Consider the following 23,353-nt stretch of genomic DNA (forward strand, 5'->3'; position numbering starts at 1 on the left):
TTCGAAGCGAACTGTTGAAATAATTCCTGATCACGTTCAGCCTTTTGTCGAAAATAATCTTCGCTGCAGATGCCAATAAAACGACTATCAAAGCTGCTGTACAAATTGAGTTCCCAATTTCATTCCGCTTCGTGCATTTTCATTAACTGCCAGTATGATTTATTTGTTATATGCGATTGTCTGATTTAATTTGGAAAGGCTATTAGATTATCTACTTTTTAAATTTTGAGTCAATCCATCCATACTGACATGTTATTAATGTACATTTTTTGCTGGAGTTAAAGACATAGAGGCTACTTTTAACCCCAGGCGGAGCCGCTGGCAACAGCTCATAGGTAAATATTTTAACTATGGATATTAATGAAGCTAATTAACATTAACGCAAAAGACAAATACAAATACGAATCATTGTTTCGTTATCAACAAGATTCAGAAGCGAACATCGCGAGAAATATTTTGCATTTCATAGATTGTATATATATGTATATAATAAATAGAGATCCATATACTGAGATATTAACCATATTGTATCAAGAATTAACTTGAATCAGAAATGAGAAAATCAGTTAATCAAACCAAAAAAGGCTATCTTCATCGCGTAATCAACCCCAACAAAGAGGAATAAGCTTGGTGAAAAATATGGAGTCACCTTTCAACGAAAATAAGGTCACGGCTGACCTCGACTCATGAATGATGTAAATACCAGAAATAGGCAAGTCGACACGTCTTAAGATGGGATGACATAATTACTGCAATCTATTTCGAGATGAAACCATTAAATGTCTACAGCAAATTTATGGGATGAGCGCAACCGTCGATAAATTGGGATTTATACAACGATCCCTTTGTCCCATTTTTATATGTATAAAGAAACTGGTTATAACAGTTTTAAGAACCAAGACAATCATAAATTAATTTACTCAAACGACTTGGAATGACATTTCACGAATTTGACAATCGAAAGCATAACAATTGAATGTATTTCGAAATCAATCGTTTCACAGAAGTTGTATCTGCAACTTTAATTGCAATTGCACCTTTCTGAGAATATTTCCGTAAATTTGCAAAATAATTAAATTGAATCGAGAAAACTTGCAGAATGTGTGTCAGTTCAGTGGGGCAGAAAATCATTGGATGATTCGCACGCAAAGGGCGCGTCCACTAATTTAGTTTCAATTAGCATTATTACATTACGACATGGCACGTGTCAAAGTTTTTCAGTATTACGCATGTTAAAATGTTTATTCAAATATATTAAGCTTTCTCTGAACAGTAATAGCTGATACTGAGCTGAATCTTTTTGAGAAGAATGCTCATTTACTTCATATTACATTCTGATGGATCAAAATCCTAGACAAATGTATTCCACATACTTGTGGAATATATATCTATATATTTATATGATGTTATAAATTATACTTAATTTATAACATAGCCAGGCCTCCGTTGTATTGATTTACGTGAAAACGCAAATGCAAATTTAATGTAAAAAATATAATCTGGATAGAGAGACCTAGACGTCGAGTTTCTGTTTCTATGTACTACTCGTAAAGTAGCGGATAATGATCCATTCCAATACTTTCCTGTTCTTTTATTTATACTCAACACTTACAAATAAGGTAAAGCAAAGATTAAGATCGGGTATGAAACGTTAACCTTATGGTATCGAAGTCGACCATCCAGGGCTATAAAATTATTTATACCTTTCTACCTGGTTTATGAGCTATTTTATGTTTTGTCACAGCCTTGCAGTGCGAACTAACGCTAACTGAGCCATGGCATAATTCGCGAATATGAATTCGCAATTACTTCTTCTGTTTCTATCAGAATATTTTCTGACGTCGCGCGTCGACAATTTAAAACCCAACTTTAGAATTAAAAAAAAACGAGTAGGTCGCCTATAACACATTCTAGTGAAATTTCTTTATACATCGATGATCTTTTCCTTCTTATCAAGTGTACCGTAAACTGGTGTCTCAGACTTTAAGACGCATACAGATACAGACATCTAGTTTTGGATTGAAGGGGGTAATCCCTCCTCACAATTTAAATAAAATCTACCCAGCAGACCATTAAAATTATAATTAAGACGAATCAAACAGAAAAATAATGCAATTCGCACATGGTTTTGGGTCAGATGTAGCTTACGTCTTAACGACAAGAACGCATTACCGTCAGATGCACAACCGCACATGCACCGGCGGTGCCGGTCACATAATGCCTTCCGGCTGCAACTGCTATCATTTGCAGTATGACGTCGTGTTCGATATTGCTCTGACCTACTATTATCGCGTTTTGCCGAGATTATCGTCTTTCGCTGTTTCTTTTCCTGGGTAAACAATAATTTCTAGTAAAATACTGTAAGTACAGATACGATAATGATATAGAGAATGTCATTTTTCTGTTGTGTTCTGTATTCGAACGTCATCTATGCTTTTATAAATTTCAATGTTTTTTGTATTCTTTGTGGCCTGAAAGATTTCAAGTTGTCCTGTGTTTAAAACTCGACAGAGAAACTCGCAGACGAATGAGGGCTAAAACGTGCCAGATTGGACCACTTGAGCGAACTTGAGGATATCTGCAGTCTGGAGTATACTAGGGACTTCCAGAATTTATTTTGTGCTTTCTTACTGGAAAGAGTTTAATGGAAAGAAATCGAGAGAACTGCAAAAGTTTTCTTAGTCAAAACTACTCAAATTCGTAGAATTTCAGGAATTTTAAAAATAGTTCGATTTGGACTCGTCGATGAATGAAACAAAACGAATACGTAAAGTAAATACTTATATCGTAAATACTTAATCAATGTTTTCTTTTTGTTATTTTTGAGATGAGTCATCCAGCGTGATGTAATACAGCTCAACATTTAAAATTTAAATACAATGCGTAATATTCCACCGGTAATGTTAACAAAAGCACATAACTTACGGCCACTTAACACCTTAAACTTGTGTTACAGTCGGCTAAATGCGTTTTAATTTACCCAATGTTACAAGTACATTGTAATTTGTACGATTCATTTTGTATTCGGTGATTTGACTTTTGTGCTGTAGTTGACATTTCAGGTTTGTGGATTTCCACAAACCTGAAATACACATACATATTTATGTAGACTTGCCAATTTTGATATTACTATAAATATTTATGTGCTGCGCATGCATTTCAGCCTCAAAAAAGTCGATCACTGGACATAATGCATATAGAGCAAGTGTTCTTCTGCTGATATTTGATTCCTTGTAGACAAATTAAAAATAATGGCAATACTGTTGAGGGCAACGCCAGCGGCAAGGTACTATGGTGCTGACAATCATGGGGGCATTGTCTTGTTTCCAGTCGGCTGACCATCTGATGACGTCACGGAACGCCACTTCCAGAACAAGTGAAGAAATAAGGATACCTTGTGCTCGTGCTCCAATACAAATTGACGTAGGCGATTCAAAAACCGGGTGAAATGAAGAAGGAAAGTAGAAAAGCATACATCCAGAGTATGCTTTTCTAAATACCGACGCTTTGAGATTGAGATAACTAACTAACCTTCATATATCTGAAGCTTGTCTTTTATTCAGTTCAGTTATGTTTTTTTTTTTTCAATAGGCTTATGCCTACTGTTCATTTCCTGCTGCATTGAAGATAGACAGACTGGTTTCGGACCTTTTAACAATGACAAAATAGCCAGACTTTGTTATCAAAACACGGATTTTGTATTGCAAAATGTTTTGTTCTTTTTTGACATCATTTCGAAATAAAATGCTCAAAACGACTAGATGATTTCGAAATTGTAAGTTCTTTACTTTCCCCGCTATATATAGCTGTTGGTGTACCGAGGACTTTATTTCGAAATCTCGTTCCATTACGGTCAGCTCACACGGCTCGCTGAAATTAATTTATGTGGCTTCGAGAATTTCCCTTGTTCTGATTTTTGCTCCGGCTTCACTCCTTCGAAAATTTAATTATGTTGCTAGCTCGTGCCGACCCACGTTCCCTTTCGCGAATATTATTTCAAATGTACAAAATTAACTCCATACGAATTACTTTATAAAAGCACAGTATTTTTATTGGTTACTTCAATGAATCTCGTTAACATGTTCCTTTTCCGAACTACCTAGTACGCGTTTCATACAAATAAATAGACAAATGTATTCCGAAAAAGCTACGCGGGTTCTTTATAGTAGTACATACTCGTACAATTAAAGTCGGGCTGAAGATATGGCAACGTATGTTATGCGTAAAATGTTTGAATTCTTCTTCTAAATTTAAGTCTCTGCGTGTCAGGGAAAGACGTCGCCCTAGTTCGGGGAAACAAAAATAAAGGAGCAACAGATATAATAAATTAATTTGGAAGCAGTGGGATCAAGTTATAAAGTTTTAGCCCAATTTAACTTAAAACATCGATGAGATGAGATTAAAGACGGCTATGGCCTTATAATATAATCCTAATATCCTTCGAAGGATTGGACGTGAGCGAGTCAGGATGAGTGATACATTCTCACTCTCTCACATCATTAAAATCTACTGAACGGAATTTGAAGAAATTTGGTGCACAGGTAGAAATGCTATGGAATAGTAAATAAGTGCGTGGAGCCCTGGAGCGCAGTTAGTATCTCACAAAATATTGGCGTGAAAATATTTGTTCTTAACTTTTTAGTTGAAGATTAGCTTTCTCAGTTGTGTAAAGGCCTTCCGAGCTTTTCTTTCCATTTGTCGCATATTATCTTGGTCTTGTAAGAGTCAAACAGCAAGTGAGACTTCGACCGAAATCTTCAGACATTCTGTAATCTATATATTTTGTGCTGGCTAGTTGCGTTAGTTTTTGGCGGCCCATATGAATGCGTTTGGCCATCAGTCCAGTCTAGACATACATTCGTCTGTGTTGACCTACGATAGCCAAGGCTATTGCACTCATATTTGTTTGTTTTCTAGCTGATTGATGAGATCTATTTTTACCCAAAAGCGGCTATGATCACAAAATGGGCATGTCCGTGTGTCCGATCGATAAAAGGTCAGCGAGGGACTACTACGCCTTACAAGTGTAAACAAGAGGCTCGTAAAACTGACCAAATTAGCTGCCAGCTGAAGAACATGAAACAAATATACAACGGCATAATATAGAATACTGTGATAAATGTCACTACTGTGACATTGTGCAGCGGACTTTGTCTTATTAAAAATTATCGAAAATGTATGTAAAGCTAATGACGTCATCATTTTTTTGATTGGTTTTTGTTAGGTGATAATAACACAAGACGCCAGGGGGACATTCACCATAGCAAAAATTCGCGAACAACGAAACGATTCGACTGGCGAATAAAACAGACGAAGAAAGTCGTTAACTGCTTGAAATCAACGCACAGTAGTAAAACTATAAAGTACAGGCCGGTGAACAACGAAGCGCTTTTTTGTAGGGAATCGTAAAGTAGGCGTCTGCGCTCCCAGCCCATATATAGTTTCATACAAAAAGCGCACGCGCACGGTTTACGTATCGATGTGAATCGGCCATAATGAAAAATCGAAAATATGAAGCTAGTAATTGATTCTCAGATTTATTGAATAGGCTGTTGTAGCGAAAAAGAGGATAAACCACAGGGATAAACTATATACAAAGAGAAAAGCTGATCAATATAACAAATAGAGGTATAAAAGCATAAACAAAACAACATTAACATTATCCTATCACACCGCACCCTAAATAAAATCAAAATTACATGTTACAGGAAACACGTGCGTGTTCTCTGCGTGTTTCATTTGGCGTTGTCGTGATTACAACAGCCACATATTTTAATAAATACTTAATGCTTGCATTTTCTTTTATCGTATTTCTGATCGGCATCCATTTTGTTTGTTTATATTTCTGTCTTGTCTTGGCATTTTGTTTTCGAAGCCAAATTCACCAAATGAGATCGCATTGCTAATTTTCTCACTTACCATAGTTTACATATCGATCGATGAGATAAAAATAAGTACGTTATTTTTTCAGTTAAGAAAATGAGAAATGAGAATTTACCTAGTAAAATATTCTATGAAATGAGCAATTTGCGGCTAACCCTTTAATTAAAGTTAGAGTGGTACTTTGTTGCGGTCACGCACGCTTTCCCTCGGTCGGCCGCCATTTTTTTAATGTTTCTGGCAATGGGTGCATTCGTAACAAGATCCATCCGGATTCACACGGCATTATTCGGTACGTGGGCTGCCCTTCTCACATTTATTTACGTTTAGTAGCAGACATAGAACTACTGATTTACAAAGCATGTTTAATTCTGGTAGGGAATTGAGTGACGGAAATAGGAAACTATTATGTTATATACCAAAATAAAAAAGGAAAACGAAATATTATTTATATTGAAATTGTATTATTAGTATTTTTGTGCAAGAAAGATTAAATTAATATCCTTACTTCTATATAGGTACATCTATATACATGACATATTCATATTCAGTACCATGCGTGTCAAAGTATTTTTACGGTTTTCTTTCAGCAATGGATAGATGATCTCTGAGGAAGGTTCAGCTGTATAATTTATTATGGTTTTACATGTGCTAAACCGAGACGAGCCGCTAGTTAATAATATTAAAACAAAACAAGTGATACACGTCCAAATATAAATTCCACCTGTTACAGGCACGCCCCTATTGGTAACCGATCGATTTATTTTGGTAGCGGTACTTGTTTTACTACGAATATAGAACGCAGTAAGATCGTCTAGATAAAATATATATTTTCTTAACACATTCGTTTGCGCTTTCTATGTAAAAAGGCAATAAATTTGCAAGTTTTAGCAATATTTTTGTATTCTAAAATTTTGTAGTGAGGCTTGAACTTTGTTTCTCTTCTTTTTTATTTGGTTTTGCAAATGCCATTTTGTAGTCGAAGTTTCAGTTTACAAATTTTCATGACTCCTCTCACTCGGATTACCTACTATTAGTCCATATAACCCAAGACCAACAGCCACCAGTAAATCTTACACAGTTGCATGTAAGGGTTCCATTCCATAAATCATTATAAACGACTGTTAAACTTTCCTACGTTTCTCCAATTAAATCGTTTAATCCAAACCGTACTCTCGACATCTGACATTTGTTAATGCCATTTGATAATCCTGCTGCACCATTTTACTTTCATTGCGAACTATAAATAAACACAACTCTACTGAACCAACAATAGCGAAATGTCAGAACCACTTTCACTGGCCACAAACAGATGGGCATGAAAATAGACTAAAAAAAAAAGAAGTCGAATAGGCGCCACAAATAAGCTGTGTTATTTAATTCCGCTTCAACATGAGAAAGTCGATGAAACAAAAAGTGTAATCATAATCATCGTGCCTTAGTTACAATGTAAGCAATGTAATAATTTATTCGTCTATTTATGCTATAACACAATGTAAGTAGGTACATGCTTACTTCTTCAATCGCGAATCAAATATAAATTATTTGATCAACTTTGGCCTTCTGCAGTTTTTTATCTCAGCAGTCTTTTATTCAAATCAAATCATCTTTATTTGCTATAAAAGTGGTTACGAAATCTATATTGCACAAATAGTTCGATTCCTGAAAAAGAAAGGCGAAGCCGCAGCAAAAGTAAATTTTCAAAAGATGACCTTAAAATTTGTTCATTGTATAAAAGTCCTACTTTGACTTGATTATATCATGATAATGCACTCTTTTCTCCATTCATAGTTGCATCTGCTGCAGCTGTTGCCAGCCCTACAAAACGATTGTAAGCTTCCCTACATTTATTTGTATTTGCTCTCGTTAAGGCCGCGGTCAATTGATATGCACAGACCAGTCAATAAAAGATGGTCACGCGTTCACAACTAACCTTTATAAGTCTGATTGCAATGAATGGACACTCATTGCTCCATGTTTTGTTTACATGTATCGTAATCTACCGTAATTGATTCCTTGTTGAATAATAACCCAGTTATTCCAATGTCATTGTTAGTGTGATGTAATGAAACATCTGGTGTACTAACAAATAATACATTGCTCGTTTTAAATTTCTGGTATTTTAAGCGGCTTCGATAATAAAATGGTATTTCGTTTTACGCTGCGTATTGACGTTATCTACTATGTAATTATTTCCGGTGAATCGCAATTTCTTTTAATTAAAATTTAAAAAAAGGAAATACTTAATTACGGCAATCCGCTTAATTTTCAGAGCAAGTGACCTATTAGGTAATGGGGTTATGATCTTTTAGAAGGGGTTCCGTGTACCGTAATGGAATAATCAAATTTACTCACACCCTTCGAGGGCTCGAATCTGAGACCGGTGACGTAACAAGCCAGCCTGCAGATAAAATCTTTAGGACACATTTGCAAAGTACAACATAATACTCTATTATCGATAGAAGAGTACAAAGTTATCGTCAACAAATGCCAGGGGCCATATCACGTAATCCAAATATATTTCATCAATATTCTTGATATTTTTCCTAGATCGAAAAAGTTCGACAGATACATGCACTCACAAACATGACAAATTCAAACTTACTTCCAAATAAATAATTCTGAATAAGAAAATTTTTTGGATTGTGATTATACTGAATGCAAAATCCATAATGGAGCTATGATAATATCATTGCATGTGCATTGTTTCACAGGATTATGAAAAAAGATTACTTACTTTTAGTACTCAACACAAGATCGCCCCTGGCGAATATTTGTGTGGTTTCTATAAAAAGGAAATTGGAACGGGAAAAGGGGTAATTTCCGAAACCTCCCTAATCCACCTACTCTCAACACTTATGTTGGGATCGATTAATTTTGAGCCCGGTATTTGATAATCAACCCTTATTGATTTCATATAACCTTTAATTCTGTCGATAACAGAATGGTTGTTATCGACAGAATTAATCTACCTCTTAATCTACCTTTAATCTACCTCTTAATCTACCTCTACCTTTTAATCTACCTCTGAAAAAAGAGAGGTTCTTGTAGCGATGTCTACATTGTTCCACGTCTTCTGAATTCTAGAATTTATACAGATTTACAATATCAGTTAAAACTTGGCTAAAAACTTCATTGTATTTAAAATTAGTCAATTCAGTAAATAGGATGGATATTTCCCATAATCGAATTCGGATCAGTATTTTTACGACAGTGTTCTAGGTAACTATAAAACCTGTTAGGAAAAAACCCAACCTTACAATCAACCGCAGACCAATTGAAACCACAAGTCACGTAATCATTCATCTCTTCCAACAGTACAATGCAAAGAACTAATGTACCCAGACTCAATGGACCTTCCCCACTGCGCAGAAACGCATGAAATATGCCAATTTGGGATACAGTTTCATGGATCCTTATTTACTGGCCAGTCGGAAATCGGTCGGAGGGGCCGGAGCCTCCCCTGGAGGGCTGACGTCATGCTTACGAGCCCTCTCAAGGTCAACACTCTTTCAACACAACCTCCGAAGTTACAGACTGAGTAAATAAGCAGTGAGCTGTGGCAGTGAGTGCTGGCTGGAAAATTGTTTTATTTTCAATTCGGAACACATTCGATATGCAAATGAGGAATGTTGATTTTGATGGAATGTTTATTTTTTTTTTAATTCTAAGGCGTAGGCTAGAAATAAAGCTTTTATATGTTCCATATAATAACGATTTTTCTCAGTGCTAGGCAAGGTTTGCTAACCACGCCCAAAGCGCGGCATTCACGGGTCATGCATGAGACCTTGGCCGTTTGATAATGGCATTTCGCCCTGACGTCATTTAATTTTCTGCTATTTATTTTATTTTTCAATTTTCAAGACGTCGATAAATCGTACGCTCTTACTTTAGATAAAATAACTTTTGGTAAATTAGCTCTACTGTTAGAGTACACACAACTCTCTTTAACCTTTTTCATCCACAGTGGTAAGGTCTCCTGAAGTTTGAGCCATTTTTAGCATTCCATACCTCAAAGGAAAAAACTTTACAGGATTCATTCTTCATATGTCAAGACCCATTTTATCAAGAATATGACCTACCTAGGTAGAGATATCAAATTGTAATTAAATAAATATAAATAAATTAAGTATACCAAAATTCATCAAATCTAGAAGGATTAACATCCAATGTCACAATACATCGCTTTTAAAATATATTGAGTATAAGATAATCATAAACAAGATAACAAGAAATCATTTAATTCTTAAAAATAAATAAGACCAAATATTCAAATTTACAGATAAAAGACAAAGACATTAAAGCATTGTTGGTTGGCAAAGAATAAATAATAACAAGACTGCTCCAGACATGAAACATCCCATTATGTGTCCATGCACTTAATTAGGGCAGTAGAATAGGTCAATCTAACTGGCCTTATTAACTCCCTCTAACTAATATGTGACATACGAGACATAAGAGGCTAATTAGTTAATACATACACCGAAAAATGCAAACCTATTGATTTTGACTGACAGAGAATGCCTTATGTCATTAAATCCACTTTATTGTTAACTTTTAATTTCTACACTGAAGATTAAATAATTTTTTTTGATCATCCAACATTATTTAAAAGTTGCATTTTCATATTTTCCTCACAGAACAATTAGGCATGTTCAAGTTAAGTGATCCTTCATATTTACAAGGCTGTGCTCAGCTGTGGGTGGAAGGAAGCTAAATTGTTGTAGGTACCTACACAGTTAAATGGGTAAATAATATTCATGTCTTTATTTTTCAGTGCGCCCTATGACTGGTTACTTACTGGTCTAAATTAATATCATTTGCTATTTCAACATGAAAATAATCTATGTGCTTCTTGTTGAAATATACTCAATAAGGATTAAGGACAATTTAAATTATCTTTACTTATCAATAACAAATGTTATGAAATAATAATTTTTTTAAGTTTAAAAATTCATGATTTGAATCTATTTAAAAAAAAAAAAACATTAAAAAAAGAATGACAAACATTACCCAGTAATATTTTAATCATAATAATCATCTCAAAGAGATAGATATTTGTCAAGGCCAGTCAGAACAGGTAGATAACATTGAAAAGTGATATATGACAGACAGATTTTCTGTTATAGATAAATATTATTCTATGTACCATATTACTTTTGAATCCTAAATTTGAAATAAATTTCACAACCCCAAAAATGTTTAATTATATTTAGTGTAGTTTTTATCTTAAGGAAAGAGTAAAGATCAATATGGGAATGGAAAATAATGACATCATGTGTGTACAGCAGCTGAAAAAACTGTAACATCGCATACGTTCAAAATAGGTCATATCCCTGTTTAGATCACTACAAATATCCAACAATCCCAGTGAACGATAGAGGTAGAGTTGCGCGTAAACCGCTATGCAGTATGTAATGAAAACGCTAATAATACGACAAAATACTGCAGTCGAAAATGGTAAAAATACTGCTTAATGGTCTATAAACTAGAGCTGTAAGTAAGTATATACTAACTTCTAAACCTTAAAATAAATAAAAGAAAATTAGTTTTATTTAATATTCAAAAATAGAACCTACTTGTACCTGTTTACTTTTGTTGTCGATACCATTCGCTTTGCCTTCTGGTATATTGCCGTTGTTTTCCTCACTTTTTTCACTTTTTACACCCTCCAACGCCATATTCAACAGATTGTTTTATTCACTTTCATGCGAAGAAATATTAAAATATCCTTTTCAACACTGGACATAAAATAATTTCTCACAAAATTCGATTCGACCAAGCACTCCCATAGACAACAGCGGTAGAGGGGTACGTCAAAAACCTCGCAAACGCGACGCATCGGCCCACGCCTTGAGCGCGAATGAAACGAAAAATGAATCTTCCCCTGTCGACGGTCGGGTCCTACGGGCCCACGGCACGGGAGAGAAAAACAGGTTAAAGTTAAGGCTAAAGTGCAATTGTTTAATGTACTAAGGAAATGAAATTCGAGCCAGGAATTTATTATCATTCACTAAAAATACAACGTTACCTGTTTATATTTACATGTTAATACTATATCAGTAGGAAGAATAATAGTGGTAAATCGTGGTGGCTAAATTATTAAGTTTCTATTTATTAACAAAAAAATTGTCAGTTCTTACGAAAAACAAAAAAGATCATGGATATAAAAACCACACTCCTCGTCCGTAGTTTTTAAATTTCGCGCTTCTTATTTTGTTTATGGTATTCCATCAAAATTCATGTTGAAAGATTTTAAAATCCTGCTGAATATTTTTCGCTTTACACTAAAGTTGAGCTTTTGTCATGTTTTATCCCAAAGTTTCGTAGTACAACATACATTTTTTATTTCGTGATTAGCAAGGAAAGAATAATAGAAAAAAAGACGAGTATTATGGGAGACCTAACGAATACTTTAATATCAATGTCAACAGATGGCGCTGATGTTTTTAATAGTTTAAATTATTCTCAACAGATGTCAGTGTTACTAAAATTAATTCATCACATTACAGAATCCAAAATGTATTATTATGACATAATATTAATGTTTGTAAATATTTATATACAATAATACTCCAATAAAAATATCAAAAATGAATAATGAACAAAAAAAGCGTTCTCTCCGGCGGGGAATCGAACCCCGGTCTCCCGCGTGACAGGCGGGGATACTGACCACTATACTACCGAAGACATGTCGTAAATGACAAAATTATAATATATAAACTGTACGCATAACACGTTCATATTACATTATATTTTAGTATAGAATGGAGTAAAACCTCATTTAAAGTTGGTTAAAAAGTCAATAAAACCAACAATCGTAAAAAACTATAGGTACCTAATTTTGAAACAACTTTTAAAGATCAGCATAAACCCAATATAACTAAGTAGGTACGTAGTTACATAAAACCAAGTATCCCGCTGTCTGTCGTCCCCATATGTATTCTTTTGATGCGAATTTTATAATAGAGTGATTATAGTTAATTCATTATGGTTTTAACGGAGCGAATCTGGAGCGGGATGCTAGTAAAGTGCAAATATTTTAGATTTTATCAGGAGCGCAGCTACCTATTGTTGTATCAGGGTTTACCTAATATCGCAGTTGTTTTCTATGTAAGTACTTATTTCTTTCCTTATCTTCATACGAACTCACAGAACAAACACAACTGCTTACTATAGGTATAGCCACAGCCGAAGTTTCTTTGTATGAATTTTCTCTCACGCGCTTCGACAAAAATAGCTTGAATACCTACCTACTTAGTAAAGTTACCTAGGTAGGCACATTAAATATAAAGTTTTATGCCAACTCCACATTGTCGTGGAACTCAGACAAATTCAGAAGCGAATGCGTGAATTTGTATGAGAGCTTATATTTACCGCAATGAAAAACCAGTAATATCAATGAAAAACAAAGTTAGTCGAACTGTACCGCGATAATGTATGCGGCATTTTTAGCCCTACTGTAGAGACGCCAAACGCCATGCCTCGCCGTAGATAGGTAAAAAAAAAAAAAAAATGAAAAAAAAAAAAAAATGAAATAATCTTTATTTCTTCAACATACATTGTTTTATAAAAACTAGTTGATGAAGTCTCCTTTTAAGCATGCATAACACGCCTGTGCCAGGAGACTCCGCTCTTCCTTAGCACTATCACCACCTATTAGTAGATCACCATGTCTACAAGTTTATTTGTTAGACAAATTAAAAAACCCCCGACTTTCAACATTCATTTCGCTACAACTTTTAAACTGCTAAACCGATTTTGTTCAAACATATCTGAGAAAAAATAGCTTTAAATAAAAAAACCGGTTCACCCGTTGATGAGCTACGGTGCCACGTACAGACAGACGTACCTAGCGGTCAAACTTATAACAGTCTTTTTACCTACGTCGGGGGTTAAAAAGAAGAAACTAACTATTTTTTTACTTAATTAGGTAGGTACTTACTTTATACATATATCTCCCGCGTTATCACTCATGGAGTTTATCACTCACTGACCAATTTATAAGCAGTACCCAATTAGAGAGGCATTTAATTTTAGGGTATCGTAATTCCAATAACGGAACGGTATTAAGTTTGACCGAATTTGATGAAAAAAGCGCTTACGCTCGAAATTGCACGAAAATCTAGTTGAAAGCAAAATATCTGTATCAATTTTTTCCAAATATTGCCTTTTACAAAAAATATTATCGTCGCATATGGGGCTCATCCTGCTGACCTTATGAGAGTGTTCAAACACAATTAATCCAGCCGATCTGATAACAGCTTCAGATGAAGACATTGAAGTTCTGGCCCTGGCCAGACAGGATCCAATAGCCAGGACACAAAAATAGATTTTTCTCCAAAAGTTCGAAATTTTGGAACAGTACATCAAAAATTCATTATGACAGTTAGCTTTTACTCTTTATTGAGCCTTTACTACTGACAGCATACGCTGTTAACTGTGCATTAGAACTTAGATATTTACTTATTTAAAACCTTATTACACATAATTCCAAAAAAACATACAAATATAATATTTAGTGTACACTAATGGCCCATATGGCATTCTTTACCAGTCAACCATAGAGATATTCTAGAACAGCGATTGAGAAATGTACTTGCTTATCAATATATTAAAAATCTAATGATCATAAACTAGGAATAAACAAACAGACGACACGGACACAAACCAGATAACGCACTTTATCATACATAATTATACCAATACTGTACTGGTAGCAAAAAAGTGGCGGAGATAATTTTCATTAGGTACCCAATTACACCAAGATTTAGTGACTTGATTTAAAATTTATAAAGGGCATATATTATCTTACAAATACCTACGTTATTAGTGCTTTAGCTCAACGCGAGCTAAATCGCAAATAGCATTTATTTTTATCTGAAATCATTTACTAAGCTTAGTTTACGCTTGAAATATCAGCAACATCGACTTATCATTCGCTGCATTTTCATTACTTCTCTGTGTTTTATACCTGCTGTACCTGTATACCGGTATACCTGTTTTATACTGCTTACGCTGTTTATCTGTCATCAAAATTAACAATGCTTTCAAAATTACAATGTTATTTACAAACCGTTAATCCCATATTAGTAATAAAATAACCAGAAATTATTTTCCTTGATAAACAAAACGATCGCTGTACCTTTTTTTTCTGTCGTTACCTTTGGTGGGACTTAGGTTCAGTATTGCATTCATAGTCCGGTTGATAAGCACGCTTATAGCATTTATAAATAAACAAATGAACAAAAACATTGAAATTTGTGAACAGAAAAAAACAAAAAATAATAAAATCTTGGCAAGTGTAAAACTTTTCGGGTAAAGAAAGTTTGTGGTGTCTAAGTTGGAAAGTTTTGTTTGTGCTTCGAAAGCTCTCTTTGAAAATGATCAAATGTAAGTAATTTATTTGTATGTTTGTACCTACTTGTTTAGTTTTTAATTAATACTATAACTTACTTTTAAACAATGTCCGAATGGTCAGATTTTGTATGAATAATAAATTAAAGTCGACCTATCACAGATAATACTTCTCGTACCAAGTTTTTAACTTGCTACTACAAATTTCTTGAAATTTCACATAGTATAGTTAAAACCATGGAGAGGCGGCAGAGCACAAATATATTTCATATCCGAATAAATTACTGTTCCCGCGGGAAATCCTCGAGGGTGAAACCGCGTGCCACAGCTAGTTTCACCATACATTTCTTAGGAAATGTTAACAGTCCGTGTTTATGTACCTAATTAATAAACAGACATTAGCCATTTTGTCTGTTGGTACATTGCACATCAAAAATTCCCTCCAATTAAACAGCACAGCACAGGATATCATGTATATTATAGTATACTTGTCAGTAATTGAAACGTATCTACCATACCATAACTACCTAGTAATTTTCCATAGTTTTGTCCCTCATCTTTCCCTGCGTTCCATACGTGATATAGCGACCAAAGTGCTGTTTATATAAAGTTATCAATAAGCCAATAGTAAACTATATAGATAACAATCAGTGAACTGGCAACCTAAAAACGATAAACAAGACATTTTTTCGTGACGTATTTTGATAGTAGTTATGTCACTTATTGCCTATGCATTGCGTTGAAAAAGGATTTTTTACCGACTTTATTTATACCTGGTTACAATATGTGGCGTACCTATTATAGTTTTCAATTTTGTATCATAGATTTACAAAATGTTTGAAAAGTTCCCTACTTATAATTGATGTATTAGACTAGTGTTTAAGACTTTACACGTGATACTTTATGCACCACAATATGCAAACGACTGCATCTTGCAACGTGACACCGGTTCCCGTATTGGCAATACGATCAGTTGCATAAATGAATTCTGCAACTAGCGCCAAGTGAGATCAAGGTCTATTTGTTATGGTCATTAGACCTACACTACATCTAATACATAGACACCTATGTATTAGTATGCGGCTGATTATTTAAATAGCCTAAGAATACCTACTGCCAGTACATACTCTCTTGACGCTAAGGGTGAATTGCACCGTCAAATTTGACATTTACTTTAACCGACGCGCCGCTGTTATTTAGAAAAAATTGCGTACTTTGCGTTTTTCTGCGCACGTTAAAGTAAACGTCAAAGTTTACTGTGCAACCCACCCTTAGAATGACATGCAGTAGCAAATATTGCCCGTGCAGTTAGCGTTCATCTATTTAAATTGCTTGTTACTGAAGACTCAAATGGCACAGACAGGGCCTGACTCAGTAAATGTAACACGTAGGGCCCGCAATTAATTTGTGTATTTTTTATGCATCTTATTTTATTTGTTTCGGAAGCAAACGTAACATATAGATGCACATACATTATGACGACCGTTAAATCTATACTATCTTACCATATTATAGAGGTAAGCGTTTGTGAGTTTGTATGTTTGAGGCGGGTAATCTCCGAAACTACCGAACCGATTTTAAAAAAATCTTTCACCGTTAATCTGTACATTATCCAAGATTGCTGTAGGCTATATTTTATCTCAAAATTCCCACGGGAGCGAAACCCCGGGCAACATCTAGTAATTAATAAAGGCTGTTCTTAAAAGCTCATACTGTGTTCTTTAGTAGCTTTAATATACCTACTTATAACGTAAATTTAGGTGAATGATTTTCATACAAACTTTTACACTCCATTACGATCGTTTAGGGGTTCGTTTTTAAAAAAAGAAGTAGTTTGAACGGAGGTGTTTAGCTACATCATACCAAATTTCATCAAAATCGGTCCAGCGATTTAGCCGTGAAAGCGAAAAAGTGAAAAAAAAAATTATGATGATGACATAATGTAAATTTAATCTACATTAATACATACTAGACACGAGGACAATCTTACAATGATAGAGTTATTTATCGATAATGCATATTATCGTCGTTCAAATGTCAACTATTACACAAATATCGATCGCAAGTACAATACACTATTGCATAGATAAGAGCGCTGATAACAATACTACTAAATCATCTCAACAACAAGAGCTCATCAGTCTTTAGGTAGGTTTGGTTCGCAGAGCACGCTTTCCATATTTAAGTAAGAATATTCAACACAAGGTCAGTAAAATCAGTAAATAAATAAGAAAGATAAAATAGGTTAGTAGTTTTAGTTGACTGAAAAGTGGATTGTAATTAGCTGGATGGTTTACGCTACTGCACGGATTTGCACCAATAGGTAGTGTGGTTCCTAAGGAAGGTTTAGGTGTATAATTTATTATGTTTTTACCCGAGCGAAGTCGGGACGGGCCACTAGTTTATCATGAAAGATGCTCCCGGAACGATCATTGTTTTCCCTTTTGGTCTAAGACGATAAAAGTCAGTAATTATAGAGTGTACACGCGCTGCGAGTGGACTGCAATTAGCGAGTGTTTTCGTTGATGAAAATTCATCTTCTATTTTTTTATTGTTAGTTTGTGTAGTAGATACATAATATTTATCATATTCTCAAAGAGAACAGACAATAATCAAATTAGAATAGTTAATTCGTTAAGCATAACGAAATAAGTTACTATATTTTAGTTTGACGAAAAAAGTTTATGTTTTATTTAATTATGATTTCATTTGGGTATTCTCAAATTCAAATACAAAATTCTTTATTCAATTTATGATGGTATACACACATTAAGTTTTTTTTTTACGTCAATAACGTCAAAAAAATTATCAAAAAAAAACTAAGTCTACTGCCGGCTTCCAAAGCGCAAGTGAAGAAGAAGCGACAAACTTCACCGCAGCCTTTTCTCCAAGGACGTCAATTAACAAATATTGGTCTCCGCTTTCTGATTTACTACAACAGTGCAACATACAAGATGATGAAATTAATTGTAAAGGAAAATAAATGAACTTCTATGTGAACATTTTATTCATAACAATTCTTTTTATCGTTTTCAGTAACAAGTGAAGCCATGAAGATAGGATTCATCGGAGGCGGTAGGCTGGCCTTTGCTCTGGCCAATGGTTTCATCTCAGCTGGTGAGTGTACAGGGTGATACACGGAACAGAAAATGGAAGTATGATAAGACAAATTTACTAAAGTAAGTGTCGCCAAACGCACACATCAAACGCTAATGCCGGCTCCACACTGTCGCCAAACAATTTGCGGAAAATTTGCGCAGAAACTTTGGGGGATTCGGTATACATTGCTGGTTTTCATTGCAATAAATAAGAGTACTCATACTATCTACGCAATGTTCACATATTCGCGCCGGCGCGTGTCTGAGTTCGGCTACAGTGTAGAGCTGGCATAAAATAAATAAGTGAACTCATTACAAGTAAGAGCGTGTTCCCATTGCTCCGTCGTGCTCCGTTGTTTTCTATACAATTTCGTCGTCCGCGTTGATCCGTAAACGGATGTCAAAATGTAGATTCCGAATAACCTAATGGCAGTAGCCTTATTCATGATTGTAAAAATCAATAAAATCATACACGTGAAGGTATTTTATACTAGGACCGGTAATTCCAATCGATAAATATTTTGTGGGCCGATTGGTATGAAAAAAAAATTAAACTTTCTGACATATTTACCTAGATTTCTTTAGAAAGCAACTCCGTTTCATCATCCAAATTTGCTCGTGAGTTAAAATATCACCCTGTACCATGTTCACGCTAGCTTTCAGTTTGCCGCGGAGTTTGCAGGGGGCATGGCAATGGCAAGTACATAATGGGATTACGTAATTTGTTTACAAAGAGATAACAACGAACACAATCAATACATTTGGAGTAGTATATATGTTCAAAAACACCTAATTGTTTTATTTACTGTGTAATTATTATCTGTATAGTATTTATGTAATGGACTTTAACTATCTGATTTAATTATTTTAGCGAGTTTCTATACATATGTGCTTAATATTATTCAACATACCGACACAGATATCTCTACCTATATATATATATATATATATATACGATAACTCACCTATGCTAGTCCCTATTTGAATTAAATGAAATTGTAAATGATTCAAACTTTTTTTTGCTCTTTTATTAAATAATCTTTGGTTAAATAAGGTCTAAATAACTAAGTAGGTACCAACCTAGGTATATTTTTTTAGTTTACCTATCTATATTATTATTATATTTACCTAATTATTGACTAGTTATACCACTAATACTTCTACTAATTTGTGCAATAAAGTACTTACCTATTATTGTATTACAAGATAAAGATAAAAGATAAATTATTTGCAAATTTTATTTGCAAAAACACGTGTAAATTGATGATACCTACATCAAATCTTAAAACAGTTAGACTCAACATACCATACCATAAATTGGTGTCCAAATATTGTTATAACTTTAACCATAGGTAACTTTAAGATTCAAAATTGCATATTTCCAGGTTTGGCTAAGCCTGACGAGATCACAGCCAGCTGTCATCCTGCTGATAAAACGAGTGCTGAAGCATTTAAGGTAAACGAAACATTAATTTTAGATTTTGCAGTTACTGGGATACCCAATACTCATCGCTCTAAACGATAGACACAAACTTGACACACATACATACAAACAAGCACACATAACACGCCAAGAAAGGCAGATGATATGATCACAAATAACAAGCACAAATATTTGCTTAACCCGGGAATCGAACCCAGGACCTACATACAGATAGCTGACGATGGTGTGGTGTCCACTACGCCATAGTGGTTTACTTAGGTACTCGCTTGTACAACAGAGATTTTTTAATATAAACACCGACGAGCCTGTACTGTAACTGTACCAACAGTGGAGAGCAGGGAGTTTAGTGTAGGTTTGTATTTCACTTCTCACCATCAAATCGATTCGAATTGAGCGTCACAATGGCTTGATGTGATTGGTTCGCTGCGTCTCAATGTGATGGTGAGATGTAAATAGCAAAATCTCAATCCACTCGCAGGGCATGCACTACCCACTGTACACAATAAATCAGCTGATTTTATTATTGTTTTGTATTGGTAAATAAGTAAATAGATAATACTGACAAATCACACCTCTTAGTTATCCCCAAAGTATGTTCTAGACTCGTGTATTGTATGACATATACAGATAAACTAGCAAATAAAGAAACACATTCTACTTTCAACGCGGTATATACTTAACTATGTTATTAGGGTAAGTAAATTAATGACAAAGTGATACATATGTAGATATAGATCTACTCTGAACAAACCTGCCACAGAGCTCTCATGATAACATGGTCTATTTGCGTATCATCCTTGACTTTGTGTCGTATAACATTATCATCGAGATAATGACAGCTGCAACATAAAACATAAGTTCAATTAATGAAAGATGACACAACATCATTTTTGTAGGACATCATCAAATGTTAAATGTAAACGTTTAAATCGTAGGTATAAGTTTGTGAGAGTAACTGATTCTGTGTACACAAATAGTGTTATGTCGTAATATGACCACCTAAATCGGGAAATATATTGCTGTAAAATAATATAAACAAACCCCAGAACAAGCGATGAAACGCAACCGAAACGAAACCACCTGGCCAATGACTATCTGTGAGTGTCGCTAGAAGTTCCAATTCGTTGCGTTGTTTACCGTCTTTTACTTGGGCATAAGTTTGAAAAAAAACTATGTTTACTTTTAGTCATTTAATAGACATAATATAACGCTTGTAATAGTTCATCATCATCAACGAGAGTCTTGTCTGTGGAGTTCCGTCCACTACTATTTGCGTCACTTCTTGCTCGATAACGACACGGTGCCCAATTTTTCTTATATTTTCTTGATGATTAAATTGTTAATAACGACGTCCAAAAATATATATAACTATTTAGACATAATTATAAACGCCAGAGTCGATTCGTTAAGGAGTTACTTAAATAGTTATTTATCATACCTAACTTTATTCCAGCAACTCGGAGCGACAACTCTCTTCGAAAATAAGTCGGTGGTGGAACGATCAGAGGTGGTGATCGTGTCGGTGAAGCCTGACGTGGTGGGGCCTGCGCTGCGGGACGTGCGGGACCTGCCCGCCAGCAAGAACAAGCTCTTCATATCTGTCGCTATGGGAGTCACTACTGCTACTATCGAGAAGGTGAGTGAAGGGAAACCCGACATCGCCTACACACCGGTAGCTAATTTTGTACTACACTACCAACCAAGATCAATAATCATGCCTGATTTCTTGTAGACACTTCCTTCGGAAGCGCGCGTGATCCGCGTGATGCCCAATACGCCAGCGTTGGTTAAACAAGGAGCCGCAGCGCTAAGCAGAGGTTCCCGGGCCACGGCTCATGATGCCATGCTTGCTGCCAAACTGTTCAGAGCAGTAGGCACCTGTGACGAGGTTCCTGAGTATCAGATGGATGCTGTCACTGCTTTGAGCGGGAGCGGACCGGCTTATGTAAGTCTTTCAGGGTCCGAATTAATCAGATTGTCATCTGTTCATTAACCTTCATAGTAATGTCTCTCTATCATCTGGGGACCGATTAATTTTCACGCAATCGAATTTCATTTTATCAGTTTTCTTCATTATTTCTGAAGGTTATTATGTTTCTGCTGCGTTTCCAAAAAAATTGCCGTCGAAAAGTTCACTGTAACGCTACCTACTTTATAAAGCGCCATTGACTTTTGACCAAATCGCGTACTTATGGGATTAAAAGTATATTATGTTTTAATCCAAGATACCTATTAGGCTACCTTGTTTGAGCGACAAGAACTAACAAACTTATTCACTAACTTTCACCTAAATATTAGTGGGATGGGATGATCCGTGCTCCGTGGGATAGTGAGATTTACGCTTTCATATTATAATAGTTAATTAATTATCTGCCACCAGATATACATGCTGATAGAATCGCTAGCAGACGGCGGGGTGCGGTGCGGGCTGCCGCGGGAGCTGGCGCTGCGGCTCGCGGCGCAGACGACGCTGGGCGCCGCCACCATGCTGCAGGAGGGGCATCCCGCCGTGCTGAAGGACAATGTTACCAGTCCCGCTGGCTCCACCGCAGAGGGAACCTATCATTTGGAGAAGAATGGTAAATATATTTTTGGAAGTCTTTTTATGAATCGTGGTTTTTGCAGCTTGGGGCAAGGCTGGCACGGCACGCTGGGGCCACTGTGGATGGGTTTTATTTATCGTTTGGAGAAAAATGGTATGGTCTTTAAAAGAGTTTTTGTAACTTGGAAGGTGCTATTTGTTCTCCCAAGGTCCGAGGGAAATCATGTAACTATGTAGAAGGTCATGAAAGGTCAATAACAATCTTTCCCATTTGAGGGCTTTACTGATGGCTTCCGTCACCACAGAGCGCAGACCCTGGGTTCGGACCCTGGGTCCGAACTCAGGGTCCGCTTTCCTATTTTCTCCTTAAATAAAATATGATGTCTGTCTAGAAAAACATCGCATAGATTTGATAATTTGGTCTGGGAGGCAATAATGAAATTTATAACATGTAGCGTGTACAGGTAGACCATACGTTCTAACTTTTTTTATACGATGCATAAAAGTTAAAGAATATGTGGACGTTAGTAACGTGTTTATGTTTCTTGATAGGCTTTCTATTAGCGTTGACTGTTGTTTTTTTATTTAGATTTTTTTCCCTTAAAAATCTTCAATATTATGTCGAATGTTGATCATTTTAATCTAAATTGGGTATCGTACATACAATATTTATTTTTCAGGTTTTAGAGCCGCTGTGATAGGTGCAGTGAAGGCCGCCTCGGACAGATGCAAAGTGGTCAATCAACAGTTAAATAATTAAAATATAATAAATCGTAGGAAGTACTTATTAGTTAAGTCAAAGATATTTCTTATGGTTTTATTATTACTTATTTCTATAAATGTGATATGCTTACCTACCTGCTTATTGTGAATTACCTATGAACATGAAATTAGAAACAAACAAATATATGATAAATATGTAATTTATCTACTGTGAATACTTTAAGAAGAGAAATAAATATTTTATTTTTTAGATAATTATACCTTTTTTTAACGTTATGTTGCATAATGTGTAACCACGTGTTCCGTTAT

General features: G+C 35.2%; 2 protein-coding genes and 1 non-coding gene across 10 annotated transcripts in view; 1 reads left to right on the plus strand and 2 right to left on the minus strand.

Annotated features, from left to right (window-relative positions):
- LOC128680217 (ankyrin-3-like) overlaps positions 1-11,747 on the minus strand; it is a 108,102-nt gene extending 96,355 nt beyond the window's left edge. For 3 of the 7 annotated variants that reach the window (XM_053763197.2, XM_053763195.2, XM_053763196.2), the window contains exon 1: positions 11,460-11,740. In XM_053763197.2, coding sequence (XP_053619172.1) covers positions 11,460-11,561 — 102 coding nt within the window. In that variant the 5' untranslated portion in view covers positions 11,562-11,740. Of the gene's footprint in view, positions 1-11,459 lie in introns of all 7 variants that reach the window. The other 4 variants (XM_053763200.2, XM_053763198.2, XM_053763203.2 and 1 more) reach the window with 3 other exon arrangements.
- A 751-nt stretch (positions 11,748-12,498) lies between these two features.
- Positions 12,499-12,570, minus strand: TRNAD-GUC (transfer RNA aspartic acid (anticodon GUC)). The gene has a single exon. It is a non-coding gene; the product is annotated as a tRNA-Asp (tRNA).
- Positions 12,571-15,056: 2,486 nt separating this feature from the next.
- On the plus strand, positions 15,057-23,299 carry P5cr-2 (Pyrroline-5-carboxylate reductase-like 2). 2 transcript variants are annotated; one of them, XM_053762835.1, is made up of 7 exons: positions 15,057-15,273; positions 18,274-18,354; positions 19,721-19,791; positions 21,233-21,415; positions 21,512-21,724; positions 22,160-22,358; positions 23,002-23,299. In XM_053762835.1, the coding sequence occupies exons 1-7, from the start codon at positions 15,264-15,266 to the stop codon at positions 23,079-23,081; spliced, it is 837 nt and encodes a 278-aa protein (XP_053618810.1). In that variant the 5' UTR covers positions 15,057-15,263; the 3' UTR covers positions 23,082-23,299. The 2 variants fall into 2 exon arrangements, with proteins under 2 accessions (XP_053618810.1, XP_053618811.1); XM_053762836.2 differs by lacking the exon at positions 15,057-15,273 and adding an exon at positions 17,358-17,442.
- The last annotated feature ends 54 nt before the right edge of the window (positions 23,300-23,353 follow it).

The sequence above is a fragment of the Plodia interpunctella genome, chromosome 23 (genome assembly GCF_027563975.2).
Source record: "Plodia interpunctella isolate USDA-ARS_2022_Savannah chromosome 23, ilPloInte3.2, whole genome shotgun sequence".
Classification (NCBI taxonomy): Eukaryota; Metazoa; Arthropoda; class Insecta; order Lepidoptera; family Pyralidae; genus Plodia; species Plodia interpunctella.